Here is a 20,552-nt window from a genome sequence, read left to right on the forward strand (position 1 = left end):
TATCAGAAATAGGTTTATTAATCAGCTCAATGGAGCAAAAATAATTGCACTCTATTATCCAGGTATACAAGACGCACTTAAATGTTCACACACACGCATACACTCTGCTACTTGTATTGAGTCAGCAAAATAAGGTACAGCAGCGGCTGAAAAAAAATCAAGTTTTAAAAGTCTTGAGATTTTTAAGGCTCAGGTCTTGTCCAACTCAGAGAAATGAACTGTGATTTGTGAGCTCTGAAGTTGACTGATCTGTCTTCTCAGCTGAATGATCTCTTCCTCCTGCTCTTCAACCCGTCTCTGCAAACCGTGGATCACCTGATAGGGAAAAATATTTGTAAAACTGGTTGGTAATGATCATAACAAATGTCACTGCAAATGACAGCACAATTAAAACTTCCTGGAGCCAATGGAGAGTGACACCTATAATAAAAGAAAAACTGCTTTTTCTATGTAATCCTAAATTAAGTGTATTTAATTTTCTTAATTGTTTTTAGATGTGGTATATTTTAGAACAGTAATCCCAAATAATTAATTTTATACAGCACAAAAAGTTGCAAACTAAATGGAATCTATTTATTCATTCCTAAATACCGTGTCTTTACTGCAGAAGAGTTCGCTCTGTAGAAGCTGGCTGGCCGTAGGTCGAACACTGGGCTCTTTACTTGTCAGCTTCGTGATGTATTTTGATAAAACTGGCCATCTGTGGCAGAACATGTCTGGAATTTTTCCTTCTCTCAGGTCCCCAAGCGTCCGGACTCGCTCCATCTCGGTCCCAAAAGGCTGGAAAAGCTCGAGAGCCAGCACTCCAATGCTGTACATGTCTGACTGTGAGAGCAACATTGATACAGATACGGATTATATTTATGATCAGTGCAGTTGTTAACATATCACAAAGAGTAGTGAGTTTAAGTAATAAAATGTTAACATTGAGACATTATTCATAATGCATATGACTAAATTATGTCAAATGAAAACTAAAGTGCGAACTCTTGTTCTAATATGTTTACCTGTGAATCATAATGGGAGCCTTTTAGTTGTTCTGGTGCAGCATACACAAAGGTACCAACACCTGAAGTGTGAGTGGAATCTGCAAAATACACAACAAACGTCATTTAAGAGCAAATGGCGTCATCTACTGGTGATTCTGAGACATACAGTGTTATGAAAGAACAACAAGCGAACTCTTACCACAGCAGGGAGAGGTGGTGCTTTTATGGCCCTCCACTATTATGTCCCTGCAAGCCAAACCAAAGTCCCCAATCCGAACATGGCAGTCGACACCATGAAGGAAAATGTTTCTTGGCTGTGAGAAAAACAAACCAAAAACAAAGACATTACAACTAGTTCTCTTTGTGAAAAGGCCAACGGATGCACCTGAAATCAGTGTTTCATGCAATATATCAAGGGCATAAGTCAATAATTTAAGGGTTTCAGACCATCTAGCATTATATTTTTAATATACTTGAGCTATAAAGACTCTGGTGGGAAGATAGGTTCTACATAACTACATGGCAAGAGAGCTGTTTCAGAAAAAATCTGCTAAATTACTTACAGTACATCACATATAACTTCCCTATTTGAATCTACAAAATACTGTACTTCATTTCCTTCAAAAATATGGCAGAATATTAGCTGTTTGGCTTACCTAAAAGTAAAATAGTGAAGTGACACAAACACTGGAACAACAAGCTGACTACCATGAGGTATGTCACCAATCCCCCAAATTGGCCCCATATGCAGCGACAAGTTATCAGCTGTGACAGAAAGGCTGTTCATCAAAGTTAAACACGTAACCCTCAAGCCTACATGATGAAATCAGACTCAAGAGGCCAAACTCAGAAAGCAGAAGTAGGGGGTGAAAACACCAAACATGGAGAACTAGCTGTCAAGCATATCTTTAACTGACAACCCACTGAGAAATTTACATTTGGTTCCAGACACTTAATAATCAGATCTGAACCAAACGTCTCTTCTGAGAGCCTAAACAAAGAAAACAGGGAAACTGTGATGCCTGGTCATGTTAGAGGGGTACAAGACACACACAGGTAGGAGAGGTAACATTCTCAAGTTTTGCAGCCATGAATTCTACACTGCGATTATGGATGAAGACGTGAAATGCATTGAAGGCATGTTACAGAAGTATGGGAGCAACTCTCTTATTGAGATACAAGGCAATGCATCTGGGGACATTTTCTGGAAGGTAAATGCAACAACACTAGAATCTTTCAAAATTACTTGTAAGAGGTAATATATCTTTAATTTAAGCTTCACTTCACAGAAAGCAAATTAAATGTCACTTAGAATGAAAAGCATCATTTATAATATCACCAAATCATATACAAATGAGAATATACAGCAGTAACCACAAGCAGCGTAGCGATTAGCAAACTACTGTTTCTGCAATAACATGATCCTTTAATTTGTGAACTTTAAAAAATGTCAAAAGAAAATACTTTTTCTACTGTTTAGCTTCAACATAAAACTACAATATATGCATCTTATAGTTTTCAACTTTGTCTCATTTTCACTTGTCTTGTCATAGGGCTTCACTATCCTTCCGCTTCATCTGGCTGCCTCTTACAGAAGAGTTCAGAGTATGCAGAGTCTGCTGTCAGCAGGGGCAGACATTGAAAAGAGGTCTGGACAAACATCAATACTTCAGTGCTACATGAGATTTTTTGTTTTAGAAGCTGGTCAAAAAAGACTCAGCTGGGAATTTCGACAAATAGTAATGTCAGGTGTTTTTGCTAAGATCATAGATACATAGAGTTTCATCTTTGGTGACTTTTTTGTTCAAAGTGAAACCAAGTACAATAATACATGTCACTGCTTCCTTTTTTCATCGGTCACAAGCCAACACATTAACTGCCTCTTTTACAGGGACCAGCTCGGTCAAACCCCACTACACTTGGTGATAACCGGATGGCCGAGCATCCTGACCACTTGGAAAAAAACAGATTCCAAGTTCCAGACTGCTGTGATGGGCATGTGTAGGCAGGCAGAGGACTGTTTAAGGACACTTTGTGAGCATGGTGTAAACATCAATGCAAAGGTGATGAGTTTTTCCTACAGTTAATCAGTGTCTAGCCTCTTTACCAATGTCTTGTCTGTGAAATCCAACAGAAACAAAGCGTGTCCATCAAACCAGTTAGTTCACTTCCCAAATGGACCATCGATACTAAAAATCGCTACATGTTTAAAATGTAATAAAATATCCATTCTGAAAAAAACAATCACTGAGAATGAATTTCCTCTTCAAATATATTTTCAAAGGCGTGTGTGTGGGTTTTTTTTTGGTTCCTCTCTAGGTGGAGGGAGAAAGTCACCAGACAGCTCTCCACTTGTCAGTACGCTACAAGACTCTGTCTGCTGTCCAGATTCTGGTCAGCTATGGTGCTGATGTTAATGCTGTGGACAGCAGTGGGATGACACCGCTGCATATGGCTGCAGGGATCCTCCATAAGGACATTATAGCCTGCTTAATCAGGCAGGGAGCAGATATTAATATGGTTTGTATTGTTCTTCTGTTGAAAATACCACATTCACTCAAATAATGTGTGCTTTTTTCACATGTTGCTTAATTTATTATTTTATGGACAGTAAACATGATGATTCATAATTGCTCTCACTGACATTTCAATCACATGTAAAATGTTGTTTTTACCTACACAAAAAAACAAAAAATGTATTTACCTTATTTACAAGATAAAAGTCAGATTAAAACCCAGGCACACAAATTCAAGCAATTCTTCTTTTACTGTCCTCTGTGCAAAATGCTTAACAACTGTCCCACATTGAATTCATGTCATTCTATTTAAAGGGGGTGCAGCACTCTGGGAACACTCCGTTGCACTTGGCTGCCGTAGCAATGACCACAAAGTCCACTAAAACCCTAGAAGATGGCATTAGCTGCATCTCTGAGCTGCTTGAGTCGGGGGCTGAGCCCAACGCAGTGAACAAGGCAGGAATGACACCTCTACAGGAGACATGCAGCATGGGCAACAAAGAGCTGGTGGACCTGCTGCTGAGGTACGGAGCCAACATCAATAAACTGAGCAAAGCTGGGGAGAACTGTCTATTCCTGTTCCTGAACCAACGGTCTAATGTGAGGAACAGCTCTCTGCTGCTGAAACTCCTCAGTCTGACTTCCCCACTCACTGTCTACAATCAAACCGGACACCTGCCGTCAACGCTGAAACAACCATGTTTCATTAAACAGAGAGACCAGCTACTGAAAATCATTCATCAGCCAAGGAGGCTTCAGGATATTTGTAAAAGTGCCATTTATCTGAAACATGTCCAAGGCGAGGGAGAGAAATTGAAGAAACACATGCCTGAGAGGCTGTATGACTTTGTCTTCAACCACTGGGAGAATATACACAACGTCTCTTTTGTTACCGATGACAAACAGAGCTTTTTAACTAGCGTACCTGATCCTTCTCCTAGTTGACACTTGTGTGTTGATTCAATACCTCAACCCTACAAATAAAATCAATCAACCTTACCTTCAAGTCTCTGTGCATGATTCCCCTGGAGTGAATATACTCCACCCCTTCAAGTATATGTCTCAGAAGGTTGAGTGTGCGTTCGGTGTCTACACAGTCATATGGACCTTAAAATATAACAGTACAATATATTTAGTTTACAAAAATATAGTTTTTATAGCTCAGAATACCTGCCGAATCAATCACACTGAATTACATCTGTAGTTATTTCTAAATGGTGATAAACTGATAAGCAATCTGAAGTTTTGTTCTTGTTTTGTAAATAAAATATGTCCTGAAAGAAAATAAGAACTGAGTAATGTATTTAACAATTACATCTTGGGATGTGCTCTTCTTTGGGTTTGGAGTTTCTCTCAGAGATCCAGTCCTTCAGTGAGCGCTCACACAGCTGCATCTGGATGTAGAGCATCAGGTGAAACTGTACCTGCAGAGGAACCATATAGGAAAACTTTACATCAATAAGCAAGAACTCTTGTTTAATATGAAAAACCAAGAATTTTTTACTTCTACTACACAGTAACATGTGTCAGTGTTTAGATAGATGGATAGATAGATAGATAGATAGATAGATAGATAGATAGATAGATAGATAGATAGATAGATAGATAGATAGATAGATAGATAGATAGATAGATAGATAGATAGATAGATAGATAGATAGATAGATAGATAGATAGATAGATAGATAGGTGCTCAGTGTCTTATTTTATCTTTGAATGAATTATTCTAATGACTCTTTAAGGACCTACCTCTTTAGAGGGCTTTGTTACACATTTGTCAGCCCACTGCTGACACTCCTTGTCGATGCAGGAGTTGTTGTTCAGTTCGATGCTGCTTCTGCTAGACTCCTCCTCTAACAGTGCTGAATTTTCCCAACCCGTGGCAGGGCACTTGGAGCTCTGCATGGGACCTCTCTGTCCCAGAAACACACAGGGCACGTAGTTTTCTGGGATGCGATGCATCGTCTTGGGGCACACCACCTGGCCCTCCTGGGCTGAAACTAAGGCTTTGACAGAATGGTCGTCTCTTTGAGGTAGTTTGGCAGCTAAAGCAGCAGCATCTGTTGGTGCTTGACTGTGGCTTTGAAAGACTATAGAGGAGCTGAAGCTGCTGCTGTCAAGGCTCACATCAGGACTGCAAATGAAAGAGCAGAGATAGATTTAGTGAATAGAATAATGACTGTAGCATATATATCCCTGCAAAAAAGTAAAGAGTAAACAGTGCTCGAGATATCATTTTCATTCACCTGCCATGAACATTTAAATATACTACTTGTCAATATTCTTCGCAACAATGTATAATGCCATGAATAATATACATGTATGTATAAATTATCTTCCATAATATTTCTATAAAATATCTATTTATATGACAGTTATTTAATACATTGACTGATAATGAATTGAAATATATTGGAGGATTGAGGGAAACAAATAAAAATATGTAAATATGAAAATAATTTCATCTTGGTGAATTCAAATAGTCTATTCGTGTGCTTTAAGTAAATATTTTTTTGCTCTCATTTTATATTTATGTTCCTTTCTCTTATAAAATTGACAACAGAATTGATATACTGTATTTATGTGTAAATATATATGTATCAACATTTTAATTATCCACAAACCAAATGAATAATAATAATAATGCTTTCACTTATATTTTCTGGAAAATGGTTTCATCACTTGGTTTTCATATTGACAGAAAAAGATGAAACTGTGATTTATGATTTTAATCCTACCTGTTGTCTTTTCCAGGAGACTCCAGTGCAGGAAGCTTAGACTCAGGATCTGCAACAACAACAAAAAAAAAGTAGTTTATATCCAAAGTTGGTTCTCTGATCATTTACCAATCTCCGTAATTAGAACCTTTATTAATTTCATCCCAGCAGACTTGTTGCTGGGTAGTATTTAAATACCCACATGCTGCAGGCTGAACATGTTCCATCCATGCAGTATGATAGCCAACAACATTTATATGCTGTAGGCTGGACAACACTTTGACCTCCCTAAGGACCTACAGGAAAAATAACATAATCAGCTAAAGAGGGAAATCTCTGAGTTTGGGTGTAAAAAAAAGTATATTGCTCACTGATATGCTGATGGCTCACCTTCATACAGTCATCCTTTGAGACTTGTTTGATGAGAATCTTCTTCATAGCATAACATTGTCCATCCAGTTTGTTTATAACCTATAAAATGATGTCATAGATAAGATGTTTATGTTAAATTACTCAAATTTGCTCTTTAGAAGAGTTTGCAAAAGAATGGCACCAAATATTGTATGGACTAGAACAGAGTAAAATACCTTAAAAACATTTCCATATGACCCTTTTCCAAGCCTGGAGATTTCTTCAAATTCACTAAGATACCGTGATGTCTGGGCTTGAAACAGTCCCTCCTTGGGTCTGCAGGATGGCAATAAAAGATATCTTTAACAATCTAAGTTTACATATTTATGGAAGCAACGTCACATTAAAGACTACTTTAGGGAGACTCTACCTTAAAGCAGGACTGTGTGTGTTCGTGCTGAGGCCCTGCAATAAAGACAATCACAATGATCCCACAGTAAACACAACAATAAACACAGGATCAGTAACTAAATTGTAAAAGCACTATCACTACTGTACATTACTAGTAATAATAATAAAAAAACTGTAATATTATTAGTGCTGTAATATGGAAAAATACTTCTCCAAATTAAATACTTTAAGCACACTGTATCTTGCATCTCTATCTTGTACATGCCAAGTGTTATTGCAACTGCTTGTAGTTAAGACTTGTGTCATGTTGATTGTGACACAGAAATGTTACTAGGTATGACTTGGTAAGATTGATGATGTAACTTTTACAGAAAAGTGCTCCTTCAGACATAAAGCCAGCACAGTCAGATGCTGTCAGATTAATGGAAAGGAGTGCATGTCTGAAAGGGGATTCAGAAACAACTACTTGTATGCATTGTACATAATTTGCTCAAAAATGGATGGTATTCTTGCACCTACAATCCCAACAACAAAACTGACAGCATGTCTACCGCTACAGCACCTAGTGTATGGAGTACACTGTATATCATGCGTGATATGTCCAGTTACCTGTGGATACATGGAGGAGCTAGCAGCATTAAGCAGCTCAGTGAAGGCCCGGTTGTGCTGGAGTCTGACGGTGCTGAATTCATCACTTATGGCCAAAGGTGAGAGGAGGTTCATGGCAGCTAAGCGTTGGCCGATGACTATTAGAGGAGCAACAAAATCACTTCAGATCGAGCCCTTCACACAGACAGATGTAGCGCCAGAAGGCTAAACAGGTAGTGTATGCATAATTTGTCAGGCAGGTTCTCAATGTACAGTACAACATCTCAGTAAATACCTTTGAACAGTGTACGTGAGCGAGCTGGATTGCTCTCATAGACGAAGCACAAGTGTTCAAGCAGAGACCCCAGGAGAAGGTGGTTGGGGATTGCTGAGGCAAACTCTTGGATGGATGGGTAAGTCCTACCAGCCATCAGCACCTCACAATTAGTATCTGTATCCGAAGCTGAGCATATAGACAAGAAAAATACAGAAAATGAGGGAAAAAAGAAGCAGTTGTGACTTACAGTAAAAGAATTTACTCTTCTAACATTTATGCTTCTTTGTTCTTGCATAAGTTCTTACAACTTCCTCGTATGAGGCTAAAACTGAGTACTGCTGCACACACAAAAAAATGTTTACATCCACTATTTGTTCTATATGAAAATACGACTGTCTTACCTTCTTCAATAACCTTTGCTATCATTTCAACAATGTTTTTCTCTCTTAGGTCCATTTTAGAATTTGAAAACCTTTGTGTTTTGATATTAAGTACTAAAAGCTACACTCATGATTATCCCATTCAATTTCAAGGCAAAAATGAGCTCATCTTGTTTATACATAAGGGGGCGTACGCAGCAGTAATGCTTATCTGTCATGTCCAGTGAACACCAGCCCATCCACCTACAGTACACATGACCAAGCTGAGAAGAGATGTTCACTGTGGGCGGACACTGCAAGAAGGGGAAGGAGGGGCCCTCCCAGTTTCTCAGTCTCGTTTCGTCATATTGCAGGATGTCTGGAGAAGGATGACTGGACTTGTTTTAAAGCATAAATTTACACTGAACAGAGGATTTGGGTTCATCTTACATCCTGATTACAACATCTTAAATTTTGCTTATGTATTTTTTTTTGTCATCTACAATGTGGCAAACCTGGGCCATATATTACCACGGTTCAGCTTGTAAATAATAAAATCTCATGTCAGGTACTTCTTATTACCTTAAGATGCATATTAAAGCGAGGTCAGGTGGGTACTGTCACCTTCAGTTGCATATCCAACTGTATTAGATGGACTGTACTCAGGATCAAATTTAATCATAGATCTCACATGTAAAAACACTTACAGACATATTGTCAAACTGTGCCAGTCTGCTAGGCTGGAATATCTCTGCAGGAGTCTGGGGGACAGAGTCAGGCCCTCAGGGGGGTCAAGCCTATGTGCACTCAGTCTTCTATATAATGTGGTAACAGACAGCCAGTCTATCTAGCTTATCTTCTGTGCTGTCCCACATTGTGTTTGCTTTGCCTGTTATTGCTGTTTATACAAAATATAATCTTGACTAGTCCCCTCTAACAGATGCTTCCTCTGTTAGAGAAGACGCAAACCTGCCCAGAACAGAAATGATTAATTCACCTGCTCCTCACACACACTGAGCTCAGAGGGAGCTGTACTTGGTATGTATCAAGCTAAAAGGTGGTGGATTATCTATTTTAATGAGCGGGGTCACTTCTACTCATGGTCCATTCATAATTATTTTAACCCTTTTATGAGCAACATGAGTCATGCAATACCCGTTTTCGACTGAATATGGGTCACTTTTGACCCATGTTGTACTGAAGTCACATCCTTTCCCATCATGATGACTGTGACTGGTGTAAAGACATGCAATCAAGCCTGGGCATGTTTACCTCTATAGGAGAATGATGCAGTGGTACAGCCAGACCTGTTCTACAGAATGGACTGGTACAGCAAGGCTACCAGACTACTGAGCTGACTACCAGAATCAGAAGTCAGTCCTACTCTACCAGTGAAGGACTCTGACAACCAGTCGGTGGCCCACAGGGAATCAGCTCACCTATATAAGATGGTGGAAGTCAGCCACTTCAACTCTTCTCTCTAACTTCCACCTCGTTTATTTTTGTTATGACTCTACTTGTGTTAATTTCCCTCCTATTTTCGTAGGACAAACTTATTTTTAGTTGCAACTTGTGAATCTCCCTACTTTGCCCAACCTTGAGCCAGCGTTGTGACTACAAATATGGGCGTGTTTACACAACAGGAAATGCAAAGAAGATCCTCAGAGGGACAAAAATAAACTTCAACTGTAAACTGATGAATAGCACACCATTCACCTGGATGGATACTATAAAATTACACATTAACATTGCAACTATAATAACATCCTAATGATTGTCTATTCAGTTTTCTCCTGATGAGCTTAACCACATAAACAGTCTTAGACAAGTCAACGTGGATGCTTTTCAAAGTAAAAGTATTAATATCAAGGTGGACACTTCACTTTAAGTAGGAGGGGGAAAAGGGCTCAGTCACGTTGCTGTTCACATGGCCATAACTTCTTAACTACGCCCCTGCGAGATTAGAAAAGCAGGAAGGACGTCCAAACAACACTTTCACCGTTTCTAAATCTGATTGTTTATTCCATTAATGTGTCAACTGTTGTGGCCTAACGGTTAACCAACGTTTACCTCACAGAGAACCCTTAACAGCAATGGTGAGCAGCAATAAAGTTCAAGAGGAAAATCTGCTTACTGTCAAACTGGACTTCATCGTCCTCTTCGCTTGCTAAACTTAGCAGGCCACCGCTAGTGTCAGCCTCCTGCCTCCAGACGGGTTTATGGTTGCGCCGGAGCAAAAGGCTGCTGCTGCTGCCAGAACATTCCTCCGCCCGCAGCCCGGTGTCGGATGGTGAACTGTACATTTTCTATATGAGAACACTGGTGACTTGTCAAAACCAAACGCTTATTTTAAAACGCCGCCCAGTTCCTTACAGCTACCCCATAGCTGCGTCAAACTACTGTTCAAACCCCACTCTGTCAATATTTACATCGGAAAGAGAAGCTCTGTTAATAGTCCCACACGGTCCTTCAAGTCAACGGGCGGCCATGATTCAACGGCACAGGGACCGTCTGACAATGTGCCTGCTTGGATTAAAGAATAATTGACAGATAAAAAATGTTTCACCCAAAACCACGATTTAAAATCAACACAAGTGCTTTATTTTAATATGGATACAATTATACAGTTTTAAAATACTGATAGTAACTCTTTGGTAAAAAGTAGTTTTTTCGTTTTTTACAGTGTGAAATAATTGCACACACGTCCTAACACCACGCTAGGTCAAAGATTCCGGTATATTTGGTGATGAAATTTTACAAAGTTTGAGGCAACAGTTTTGTTAATACCTATTTAAATCAATGTAAGTTTTTTCGAATTGTTATTACTTTTACATTTCGTGTTCCTTATTTGTGAGGTCACATTTACACTGAACGTTTTATATTACCGTTTTAAAATAGCAAAGTGCGCAGTTTTTGCGCATGAGTGATGCTCGCGAACAACCTGCGCACTCCGCGCGGGACAGCTTCAGTTTTGTGTTTACAACGTGACGCTTTGAAGCGGATTTAGTAAAATGTTATTACTGACAATTAACGAACACGAACTAACTACGTTTGATAATGGTGACTAGTTAGTTAGTAGTTAGTCACAATTTCAGACACTGCTGAATATCATTCTCTCAAGACGAAGTGGCTTCACTGTGAAGATGTCTGATGCTTGGTAAGCTAACCGCCACGGTGTTTTGGTTTTTGCATCATGTAAATTTACAGTGTGGAACATTTACGACGTTTTACACTCAGTGTGTTCTCATGTCATGCATATTAATATGAACCTTGACATCACTTCATATACAAATCTGCAGGTTCATGTACATTGGATTCAGAAAGTATTCAGCCTCTTTAACTTTTCACACTTTGTAATAGAAATTTAATTTTAAATTAATAAAACTGCAATTTTGCCCGTCAGTCTACATTCAAATCAAATCAAATCAAATGTAATGTAATGGCCCTCAAGTCTCTTGAAGACCTTTGAGATTGTTCAGCAAAAATACCAGTAGATCAATTAAAAAAAAAAAAAACACCCCATTACAAGTCTGTATAAATAGTAGTACCTAAGTAAAAGTACATAGGTATTAGCAGGAAAATGCATTTAAAGTATTAAAGTAACAGTACTGGTTTGGTCCCTTTGACTGATTTATTATTATACATGGCACCGTTTGATTAGTTCTGATACACCACTGGTTCAGCATCATAATGCTGTTGGAGTTCCTGAAGGTGGAGCTAGTTGAAACGCCTTTGAATACAGTTTTATACACAATCTAAGGGGTAATTACATGATTATTTGAGAGGAGCAAAGAAAAAACAAAGTCTTGATACTCAGATCTGTTTTCAGTTTTTTGCCATTTTTGCTCATCTTTGATTTTTGATAAGAAATTGAATCATATGAACATTTATTGAAATAAAACCATGTGAGACCTTTAGAGGGAGGGAAAAAAGATCCCCATGTGGGGGAGCTGTTTACAACTCATAGATGTCTGAAATATGACCCTGACTACACACTACTGTTTGTAAGTCACCATAGGCTACAAAGGCTGTAAACCACTAGTTTAACATTTAACTCTGTTGGACTATAAAAGCTTGTTATAGCCTCCATTTTGTGAAAATCTTCATCTTTAGAGTAACTAAGGCTGTCATATAAATACAGTGTGTTATGAAATGCAAAATCTACTTTTGAAATGTAGTTAAGTGGAAGTATAAGGTGTTTTCTGTCCTGGCATGCAGTGTGGCTTGCAGGGCCTTATATACATGTGTGTTTTCCAAACCATGTGCAATAAATTTAATATGCAGATGATGGTCTCAAATCAAGTTCTACACACACGTCAAGCCCAAATAAAGCAAACAGGATGTACATGACCATAGTCTGGAGTGGAGTGAGAGACTTCTGTTTGAGATTTTTAATAAATTCGCTAAAATTTCTCAAAACACTTCACTTTGTCAATATGTGTTATTGAGCTTAGACTGATGGAAATTTTAACCATTTATAACATGAGTATGCAAAAAGTCAAGGCCTCTGAATAACTTCTGAATCTACTGTATATTAAGAATTTTAGAGCCATGCTGTAAACCAATCTTGCAAGCAACAATATATCTTTACCATTTAATCAGACATCACATAGTATAACTACTGTAAGTCACACAATCCTTTTGTATTCAGCATTTATCAGAAAACAAATGATGTAAGGAGCCTATCAAATCTTGGCTAGATTTTTTTCTAGTTTGCAGAACATGCATAAATCTGTTGTTTCAATATAAAGTTAGCTTAAAATAATGTTAAACATGAATTCTTTTCAGCAGCTCTGAGCCTGCTGGAGCCATCAGGGCCATTGACAAGCACTCAGTGCATCAGATCTGCTCAGGGCAAGTGGTGCTGACTTTAGCCACTGCTGTCAAAGAGCTGGTGGAGAACAGCATTGATGCAGGAGCTACTAACATTGGTAAGCAAAAAAATACATGAAGTTTTTTTCCATAGAGGGCCTCAGTTGTCTTTTAAAAAGCTGGAATATGTCATGAATTTTCTATCAGCTGATAATGTTTTGTTAAAATGACAAGATACTTTGTTTTATAATCAAATCTAATTGTAGACATCCATTTATCTTACAGTGTACACATAGAATTATATTACTTGAGAAACTAAATAAAATATGGGAAAATTAATTGAAAATGCAAATGTGTTGAAATCGAGGTCCACCTGGAACCAGCTTAGCTCAATGCTCTCTAGTCTCTCTCTTACAGTTCAGGTTTTCACTGAACTGTAAAGGATTTATATGTAATATGTGATTTAAAACAAAACTATTGCATATGATTGCTTCTCATTGCTGTGTTCTACTCCAATTTTTACGTGCTACAGATGTAAAGCTGAAGGAGTGTGGAGCTGAACAAGTGGAGGTGTCAGACAATGGCAAAGGCGTAGAGGAGGCTAACTTTGAAGGACTGAGTAAGTGTCAGCTACATATATCTACTATGTGAGGCCAGTATAGGCTTTTTCATGAAGGAAAATATGTTCTGTCTGCCACACAGCTCTGAAGCATCACACTTCAAAGCTAAGGGATTTCTCTGATCTCATCCACGTGGAAACATTTGGCTTTAGAGGTGAAGCTCTCAGCTCTTTATGCGCTCTGAGGTAAAACACTTCAACAGCCACATCTACTCTGCACATAAAGCTAAACTATTTGTCACCTCATCAGCTAATGTTTGTTCTCATTGCAGTGGCCTAAGTGTGGTTACGTGCCACGAGTCCAGCCAGGTGGGCACCAAGCTTGTGTTTGACCACAAAGGCCACCTAGTGCAGCGATCACCTCATCCCCGACAGCAAGGAACCACAGTCAGCCTGCAGCAGCTCTTCTCCACGCTGCCTGTCAGACATAAGGAGTTCCAGCGTAATATCAAGAAGGTCAGACATCAACATGCCATCAAGTTTCTGCAGGCTTCAGCCCCAAGCACCGAGTTTTTCTGGTGCAACTGTTTGTACTGTTCATGTCACCTTGTTGTGACTTTACAGTTGATTATTCATAATAGTTCATATTTGTATATGGGAGAAGTGACGCTTTTATTTTCTGCTCAGTTAAGTTAGATTTCAGAGCTTTCTCGACTTTGCAATCGGATTTTTATACCGCAAATGGAACCTAGTAGATGCCAGGAGGTTAGAAAAACCAGATTAATTCACATAAAAATGGAAATGGTTCCCAGTAATGCAACACAGTGAAGCAGCAAGAACATACACAAACAGTTCTGCAGTAAAATCATTCTCTCAGAGCATAAAATATCTTCTTTTGTATGTGGATATTTTTTTAAATGGACATTTTGATAGCAGAATTTACTACTTTAGAGCTAATCTGTAGCTAATTTGACTGCTAATGTCATTTGGTTTTTAATCCCAAATATGTAATTAGTTGTTTTCTGTTTGACTGTGTTTTCAGGAGTATGCCAAAATGATCCATGTCCTGCAGTCGTACTGTATCATCTCTACAGGAGTGCGAATCACCTGCTCCAACCAAAATGGGCAGGGAAAACGCAGCACAGTCCTCAGCACCAGTGGCAGCCAAAGTATGAGGGACAGCATTGGGGCCATATTTGGACCAAAACAGGTGAGAACACTCTTTCTCTTGACTTTATGGGGTGACCCATCCTTTTTTTTCCAAATTATTTCCATTAACTATGCAAAACTGTATTGCTTTTTTCCTGATACAACCAGACCACAACAGATTCTTTCCAGTTTCAAGAAAAATGTACTATTGTTGACATTTTATTTTGTATTTGCTAATTTGTCATTTCATTTTCCATGCTTTGACGTTGGCTGTGCGTCTTGCAGCTACAGAGTCTTCTACCTTTTCAACAAGTGTCTCCTACAGAAAACATTATCGAAGAATATGGACTCCAGAATGCTGATCTACCCAAACAGCTTTATTCGTGAGTAACACCATTTCGTGGACGTCTTGTATTCCTTCTTTAAGCAGAATTTTTGTTCTAGTTCAATTTTTAAAAACGAAAAACTGCTTTGGCAGCATCACAGGGTTCGTGTCTCGAGGTGACCACGGTGTTGGGAGAAGCGCCACAGACAGGCAGTTCTTTTTCATTAACAACCGGCCATGTGACCCCCTTAAGGTAATTCATGTCAAGTGCATTAATCAGGAAGTGTCTGGATTCATGTTTACCAGTTAACTTGTGGCTATTCCCACTTTGCAGGTGACCAAAGTTGTGAATGAAGTATATCATATGTATAACAGACATCAGTATCCATTTGTTGCCTTGAACATAGCCGTTGCCTCAGGTGAGAAAAACTATCAAAGTGATAGCATTTGAATCACACATGATTTTCTGTACCACATCAGTGTCTTTGTGTTGTGCTTTCAGAGTGCGTGGACGTAAACGTCACACCAGATAAACGTCAGATTTTCCTTCAGGAGGAGAAGCTCTTGCTGGCTATTCTAAAAACCTCCCTCATCTCTATGTATGAGGCTGGAGTCAATAAGATCAACCTGAACTATACGCCTCTACCTAGCACCAGTAAGAACACATCTATTTCTAGGGAATAATTCCTTTTTCATTGCGGTGCTTTTATTTTGACTAATGTCGTACTTTTTTCTAGATGCAGCATCTGCGTCTGAACAGAGTCAAGCCGTCCCATCTCATGAGAACACAGCAGAACCTGGAGAGGACACCCACACGGCGACTCCTAGTCAAAAGACATCCATGAACCTCGCTGGCCTCAAAGCTGCCTTTTCAAGCTACTGCAGCTCCACTTCTGGGAGCAAGTCAAGTTCAGGAAAAGCTTCCAACAGTGGCCCAACGCAGAAAACACTACAGTCTTTTTTTAAGGATTCTGTAAAACCTTCTACCTGCAGCCCGAGTATGAAATCTCCATCCAAACCTGCAAGAGAGCTCACTAAAGCCTCTCCAGTGGGGAGGTCAGTATTAGATGGGTTTAGGTATGGAAGTGTCTCATGCGCTGATACAGATTCTGAAAAAGACAGTGCTGTGTCTAGTTGTGATGTTGGTGTTACTATGACAACACCAGAAGAGGTGATAGACAGCTCCAGTGTGAAAAATGAAACATTCAAAGAAGCATCAGAAAAAAGTGACACTGTACCCGAAGACACAGACTTAGAGACTGAAGCGTTCATTTCTAATCAGGACACTACTGTGAGCCCAGAGGCTAAGAGAGCCAGGAAGGAGAACCCACATTTTCCTGCAGAACAAAAATCCAGCACTTTTTCAAACAGTTTTGAGGAGTCCTCCTCAATAGTAGATGCTCCAGTCTGCCTACAGAGGAGGACGGTGCCTCTCCAGTTCTCTTTCCAAGAGCTGGCAGGAAGGATGAGGAGGTTACGGGAGCAGCAGAAACAGAGAGCTGGTGAGGAGCTACAATACAGGCGCTTCAGGGCGAAGATCAACCCCGGAGATAACCAAAGTGCAGAAGAAGAGCTCAAGAAAGAGATCAGGTAGGATTTTACTTCTGTAACTATAGCTGACTGAACTTACTTAATGTTGGAGTGTAATTTCCAGAACAGTAAATTATCGACATTCCCTACAGCAAAGACATGTTTAAAGAAATGGAGATCATCGGTCAGTTTAACCTGGGCTTCATCATCACTAAACTCAACTCGGACATCTTCATGATCGACCAGCATGCCACGGATGAGAAATACAACTTTGAGATGCTACAGCAGCACACTGTGCTCCAAGGACAGAAACTCATTGTGTAAGAATCTAAATCTGTACATAAAAAAAATGTGTTGGACTGTTTTGATTGGCCTTCTCTGAGTGATTTGTGTTTTTTTGTTCATGTTTGCAGCCCGCAGAAGCTTCACCTCACCGCAGTCAGTGAGAATGTCCTCATAGAAAACATTGAGATTTTCCAAAAGAATGGATTTGAATTTCTGGTCGATGAGGACGGTACGACCTTTTAAGCAGATTTCTGATTTTAGCTCAAGTTCAAAGTAATTATGTCCAATTTCAATATGTTCCATTGTGACTGCAGCTCAGGTAATGGAGAGAGTTAAGCTGGTGTCGCTGCCCACCAGTAAAAACTGGACATTTGGCCCAGCTGACATCGAAGAGCTGATCTTCATGCTGAGTGACAGTCCAGGGGTCATGTGCCGACCATCCAGAGTCAGACAGATGTTCGCCTCCAGAGCTTGTCGGAAATCAGTAAGTTCATATCCATATAAGCTCACTTTCAAGTATGAAGTATCAGTGTTTCACCTAAAGCTGGGAGTCAGCAGGTGTCATTATATTTCCACCTTTGTCCTTAGTGGATATGGGATTTTACAAATGTTTTGTGTTCCTTGCTGTTTAGACAAACTATAAATCACTTATTTTGTACAGTACTGCATTTAGTTACACAAAAATATATACAACTCTTACAGCTTTTGTTTTTTTGTCAGACATTTGTTTTTCCAACAATTCCTTGTACTTTGAAAAAAAGTGTAAATAGCATGTGCATTTTAATTATAATCATTAATGTAATTGTGTTATAATGTAGTAGTAGTTTGTACTAATTTCAGTTAATGCATATTGCCATTACCATTTGCCAATTAATTGTAATAGTGTACTGAAATAAGTGGAAAAAAACTAAAGTTACAAAACTAAAACTTTAGTTGTTATGTTAAGTTTTTGTAATTTGTAGGGTTCTTCTTAGAATTATTGCTACCCCATAAAGGTTATATTTAGCACCAAAGGAAAATCATCAGTGCCATAATAGTAAAGATTGGTTATAACACTTGATATTCAAGTTTTTGTGACCAATTTAGTTAGTTGTAGTTTCATTTACTCTAGCACAATAAACATTTTTGTTTTTCAACAGGTCAGCTCATGCGTATTCTTCCACATCGTCAACGCCCAATAGCCCATTCTGAGCCAGGAAAAGCATGATTTGCAATTTCAAATGTGAAAGCATTGTGGTGGCCTTTTAAATATCTGCCAGTTTAGCTATAAAGATTGCCATATTTTTATGAAATGTGATGACATTTTTGTTGTTTTTACTTGCGTCCATCCTCAGGTGATGATCGGCACTGCTTTGAGCGTCAGCGAGATGAAGAAACTCGTGGTTCACATGGGACAGATTGAGCATCCATGGAACTGTCCTCACGGCAGACCGACCATGAGACACCTCGCCAACCTGGACATCATCTCACAGGACTGACCCTGAAGGCACCATCTGACAATCTTATGCTGGCTTGATATAACTGGAGTGTGCCTTTGATCCAGTTAATTTCTGTCAAACTTCACCCTTGCTTATGCTGTAATACACTAGTGACTCGTGCTGTATATATGTATGGTTCAAATGCTTACTGATGACTGTTTATCTTTTAGTATCGGTTTAGATATGTTTTGATTTTATTAGATTTTTGGCATAACATTTTTTTTAAAATTTGACATCAAATCAAGTAGGAAATAAACAAGATATTGAAAAAAATTGATTCAGTTCTTGTCATTGAATTTTAAAACGCTTGTTTACGGTATAGCGCTTTTTGGCTGACTAAGGCTGCCGTAGGTATCAGTGTCCGTCGCGGTTGCCATGGAGAAGTTCCTGCTCCGAGCTGCTTGCACGTTAGATACAGACGCAACAAAATGACAACGGAGGTGGAAACGAAGACAACGGCGATAGAAAATGATAAGCAGACAAAATGGGGAGCGTCAGAGACAGCGGAAGAAAGAAAAAGTAAAAAGTTGGTGAGCCGCGCTGAAAGTTTAAATCTTCAACTGAAGGTTCGACCTGACGGTGATGAGCAGCCCGGGAATGATGGCGTCTCTGAACCCCCCGGACTTTTTACCTTAGCTGTACAGAGGTAAATTATTGCACAAGACACGAATTAGCTGGATAAATATATTTTAGAGCATTCACATGCAAGTTATAGTCAATCTAAAGTATATTTTGAAAATATTTGTACTAAAGTATTTAAATTATTTGCTACCTACTACTTCAGCTCCACTACATTCAGAGGGAAATGTTGTGCTTCTCCACCACTACTTTCAGCTGTAGCTACTTTACTGCACATTAGGACTTTAAAAACCTATTTGGATAAAATGATTGATAAGAAATACAATAAAATGTAAAATAAATTGAGCCATCTGACAGTGTCTAAAATGGACACATTCAGCTTTGTCTCAGTCAGCCATAATATTTAAATACTGCTTGCCTGTTCATTTAGTAATAATAATCCAGTAATGTAACTGTTGTAGAAATTCTACGAAAAATGCAAAGATGAAGTGTCTATCAAAGGTACTTAATGGAATAAACCATACATATGCATGCTGAACTCATGTCTTTTAAAGTTCCATCACAATAGTATGTAAGATACAACAATAACAGAGCACATTTTGGTGTATGATGGATACTTTGATACCATTAAGTAGTAGTAGTTTTGATGATTGTGCTTTTACTTAAAGTTTGGAATGTAGGGCTTTTACTTGTAACCTAGTATTTTTAAATAGTGGCATTGCTACTTAAGTAAAAAATCTCAACATTTCTTCCACCGCTGCCTAAATCTAGTTAATAATGAATTTTGTGGATGGCTAAATGTACATAAATCTTGGTGTCTCACTGACAGATACGAAGGAGAAACCTGTGAGGGGCAGTTTCATGGAGAAGGTGTTGCTTTTTTTAAAGGAGGCCATATGTACAAGGTATATGTTGGCTAGTGAAATGGGAAATAACTACAGACACAAACTAAATTTTGGGGTTTTTTTTATTCCTCGACTGCTCCAGAAGAAGAGAGCAGCGTTAACATATATTTGGAGTGATTTTTGGTCTATTCTCATAAATGCAGGAAATTCGTTTATCCGATAACTTCAATGCATAAACACTTCAATGCATAAACCTCTAAATTTTAAGTGCACAAATTCTCTAAGGCACAACCCTTTAGTACATAAACCATCTAGTGCATAACTCTTTCACTGCATAACATTTCAGTGCATAAAGTTATCAGTCTAAGTGCATAAACAACTGCAGTGGTTGTTCCTAATGAAATAAAATAAAACAAACAAAATACACACAACCACACAGTTAACAAACCACTGGTTATCAGTAACAGAAACAGTTAATAAAATGAGTTAGTATACAGTTTGCATATACTCACAGAAATCTTTAAGCTAGCTGAGCTAGTTCACATACACACATCGCGGCAGGACATAAAACGCCGTTTCCCTCAGTCTTTGTCAGTCAAGCATCACCACATCGGTACTCCGGGAAAAGTCCACCATGCGTCGGTCTGTTTTTCTTCCTGCTTTCTCTGTATCGCTTCATGTCCTGCTTCCCGCGGTTGATTCTACAACCCGCACAGGGCACAGCGCCTCCTCGTGGCCAAAATTGCGAGTTGTCAGTATTCCACTTTGCTACATATAATTGT

General features: G+C 38.9%; 4 protein-coding genes across 7 annotated transcripts in view; 3 read left to right on the top strand and 1 right to left on the bottom strand.

Annotated features, from left to right (window-relative positions):
• eif2ak1 (eukaryotic translation initiation factor 2-alpha kinase 1) lies at nt 1-20,421 on the bottom strand. Of its 3 annotated transcripts, none has more exons than XM_035952892.2 (15): nt 20,283-20,421; nt 7,868-8,035; nt 7,594-7,730; nt 7,004-7,038; nt 6,810-6,909; nt 6,613-6,693; nt 6,425-6,518; nt 6,244-6,292; nt 5,255-5,639; nt 4,821-4,929; nt 4,506-4,612; nt 1,189-1,303; nt 1,008-1,087; nt 592-825; nt 1-315 (listed from the first exon to the last, which is right to left on the bottom strand). In XM_035952892.2, exons 2-15 carry the CDS (start codon nt 8,001-8,003, stop codon nt 190-192), a joined length of 1,788 nt encoding a protein of 595 aa, XP_035808785.2. In that variant the 5' UTR covers nt 8,004-8,035; nt 20,283-20,421; the 3' UTR covers nt 1-189. The 3 variants fall into 3 exon arrangements, with proteins under 3 accessions (XP_035808785.2, XP_023136209.2, XP_035808784.2); XM_023280441.3 differs by lacking the exon at nt 20,283-20,421 and adding an exon at nt 10,343-10,668; XM_035952891.2 differs by lacking the exon at nt 20,283-20,421 and adding an exon at nt 8,251-9,958.
• Nucleotides 1,652-4,504, top strand: LOC118470997 (ankyrin repeat domain-containing protein 61-like). Its single transcript, XM_035952893.2, has 5 exons — nt 1,652-2,200; nt 2,543-2,637; nt 2,881-3,052; nt 3,309-3,509; nt 3,821-4,504. Exons 1-5 carry the CDS (start codon nt 2,018-2,020, stop codon nt 4,448-4,450), a joined length of 1,281 nt encoding a protein of 426 aa, XP_035808786.2. The 5' UTR covers nt 1,652-2,017; the 3' UTR covers nt 4,451-4,504.
• On the top strand, nt 10,970-18,605 carry pms2 (PMS1 homolog 2, mismatch repair system component). Its single transcript, XM_023280438.3, has 15 exons — nt 10,970-11,365; nt 12,997-13,139; nt 13,553-13,639; nt 13,723-13,825; nt 13,912-14,095; nt 14,622-14,789; nt 15,014-15,111; nt 15,207-15,306; nt 15,388-15,472; nt 15,556-15,708; nt 15,791-16,643; nt 16,736-16,903; nt 16,997-17,097; nt 17,183-17,352; nt 18,203-18,605. Exons 1-15 carry the CDS (start codon nt 11,352-11,354, stop codon nt 18,344-18,346), a joined length of 2,571 nt encoding a protein of 856 aa, XP_023136206.2. The 5' UTR covers nt 10,970-11,351; the 3' UTR covers nt 18,347-18,605.
• The window catches only part of rsph10b (radial spoke head 10 homolog B), a 10,153-nt gene continuing 8,331 nt past the window's right edge, over nt 18,731-20,552 (top strand). Inside the window, exons 1-2 of one of the 2 annotated variants that reach the window (XM_023280447.3) lie at nt 18,731-18,992; nt 19,755-19,830. In XM_023280447.3, the coding sequence (XP_023136215.2) occupies nt 18,775-18,992; nt 19,755-19,830 (294 nt within the window). In that variant the 5' untranslated portion in view covers nt 18,731-18,774. The remainder of the gene's footprint in view (nt 18,993-19,754; nt 19,831-20,552) is intronic. The other variant, XM_023280449.2, reaches the window with a different exon arrangement.

Source organism: Amphiprion ocellaris, chromosome 18 (genome assembly GCF_022539595.1).
Source record: "Amphiprion ocellaris isolate individual 3 ecotype Okinawa chromosome 18, ASM2253959v1, whole genome shotgun sequence".
Classification (NCBI taxonomy): Eukaryota; Metazoa; Chordata; class Actinopteri; family Pomacentridae; genus Amphiprion; species Amphiprion ocellaris.

Excerpts from the sequence above, each read along its gene's own strand:
- LOC118470997 (XM_035952893.2), top strand. The coding sequence starts at position 2,018 with ATGTTAGAGGGGTACAAGACACACACAGGTAGGAGAGGTAACATTCTC. Across the intron at positions 2,201-2,542 it reads CTGGGGACATTTTCTGGAAG|GGCTTCACTATCCTTCCGCT; the intron begins GTAAATGCAACA and ends GTCTTGTCATAG. Across the intron at positions 3,510-3,820 it reads AGGGAGCAGATATTAATATG|GGGGTGCAGCACTCTGGGAA; the intron begins GTTTGTATTGTT and ends TTCTATTTAAAG.
- eif2ak1 (XM_023280441.3), bottom strand. The coding sequence starts at position 10,511 with ATGTACAGTTCACCATCCGACACCGGGCTGCGGGCGGAGGAATGTTCT. Across the intron at positions 7,731-7,867 it reads CTCACGTACACTGTTCAAAG|TCATCGGCCAACGCTTAGCT; the intron begins GTATTTACTGAG and ends CTCCTCTAATAG. Across the intron at positions 6,910-7,003 it reads ACACACAGTCCTGCTTTAAG|ACCCAAGGAGGGACTGTTTC; the intron begins GTAGAGTCTCCC and ends GCCATCCTGCAG.
- pms2 (XM_023280438.3), top strand. Across the intron at positions 13,826-13,911 it reads AGCTCTTTATGCGCTCTGAG|TGGCCTAAGTGTGGTTACGT; the intron begins GTAAAACACTTC and ends TTCTCATTGCAG. Across the intron at positions 15,473-15,555 it reads GAACATAGCCGTTGCCTCAG|AGTGCGTGGACGTAAACGTC; the intron begins GTGAGAAAAACT and ends TTGTGCTTTCAG.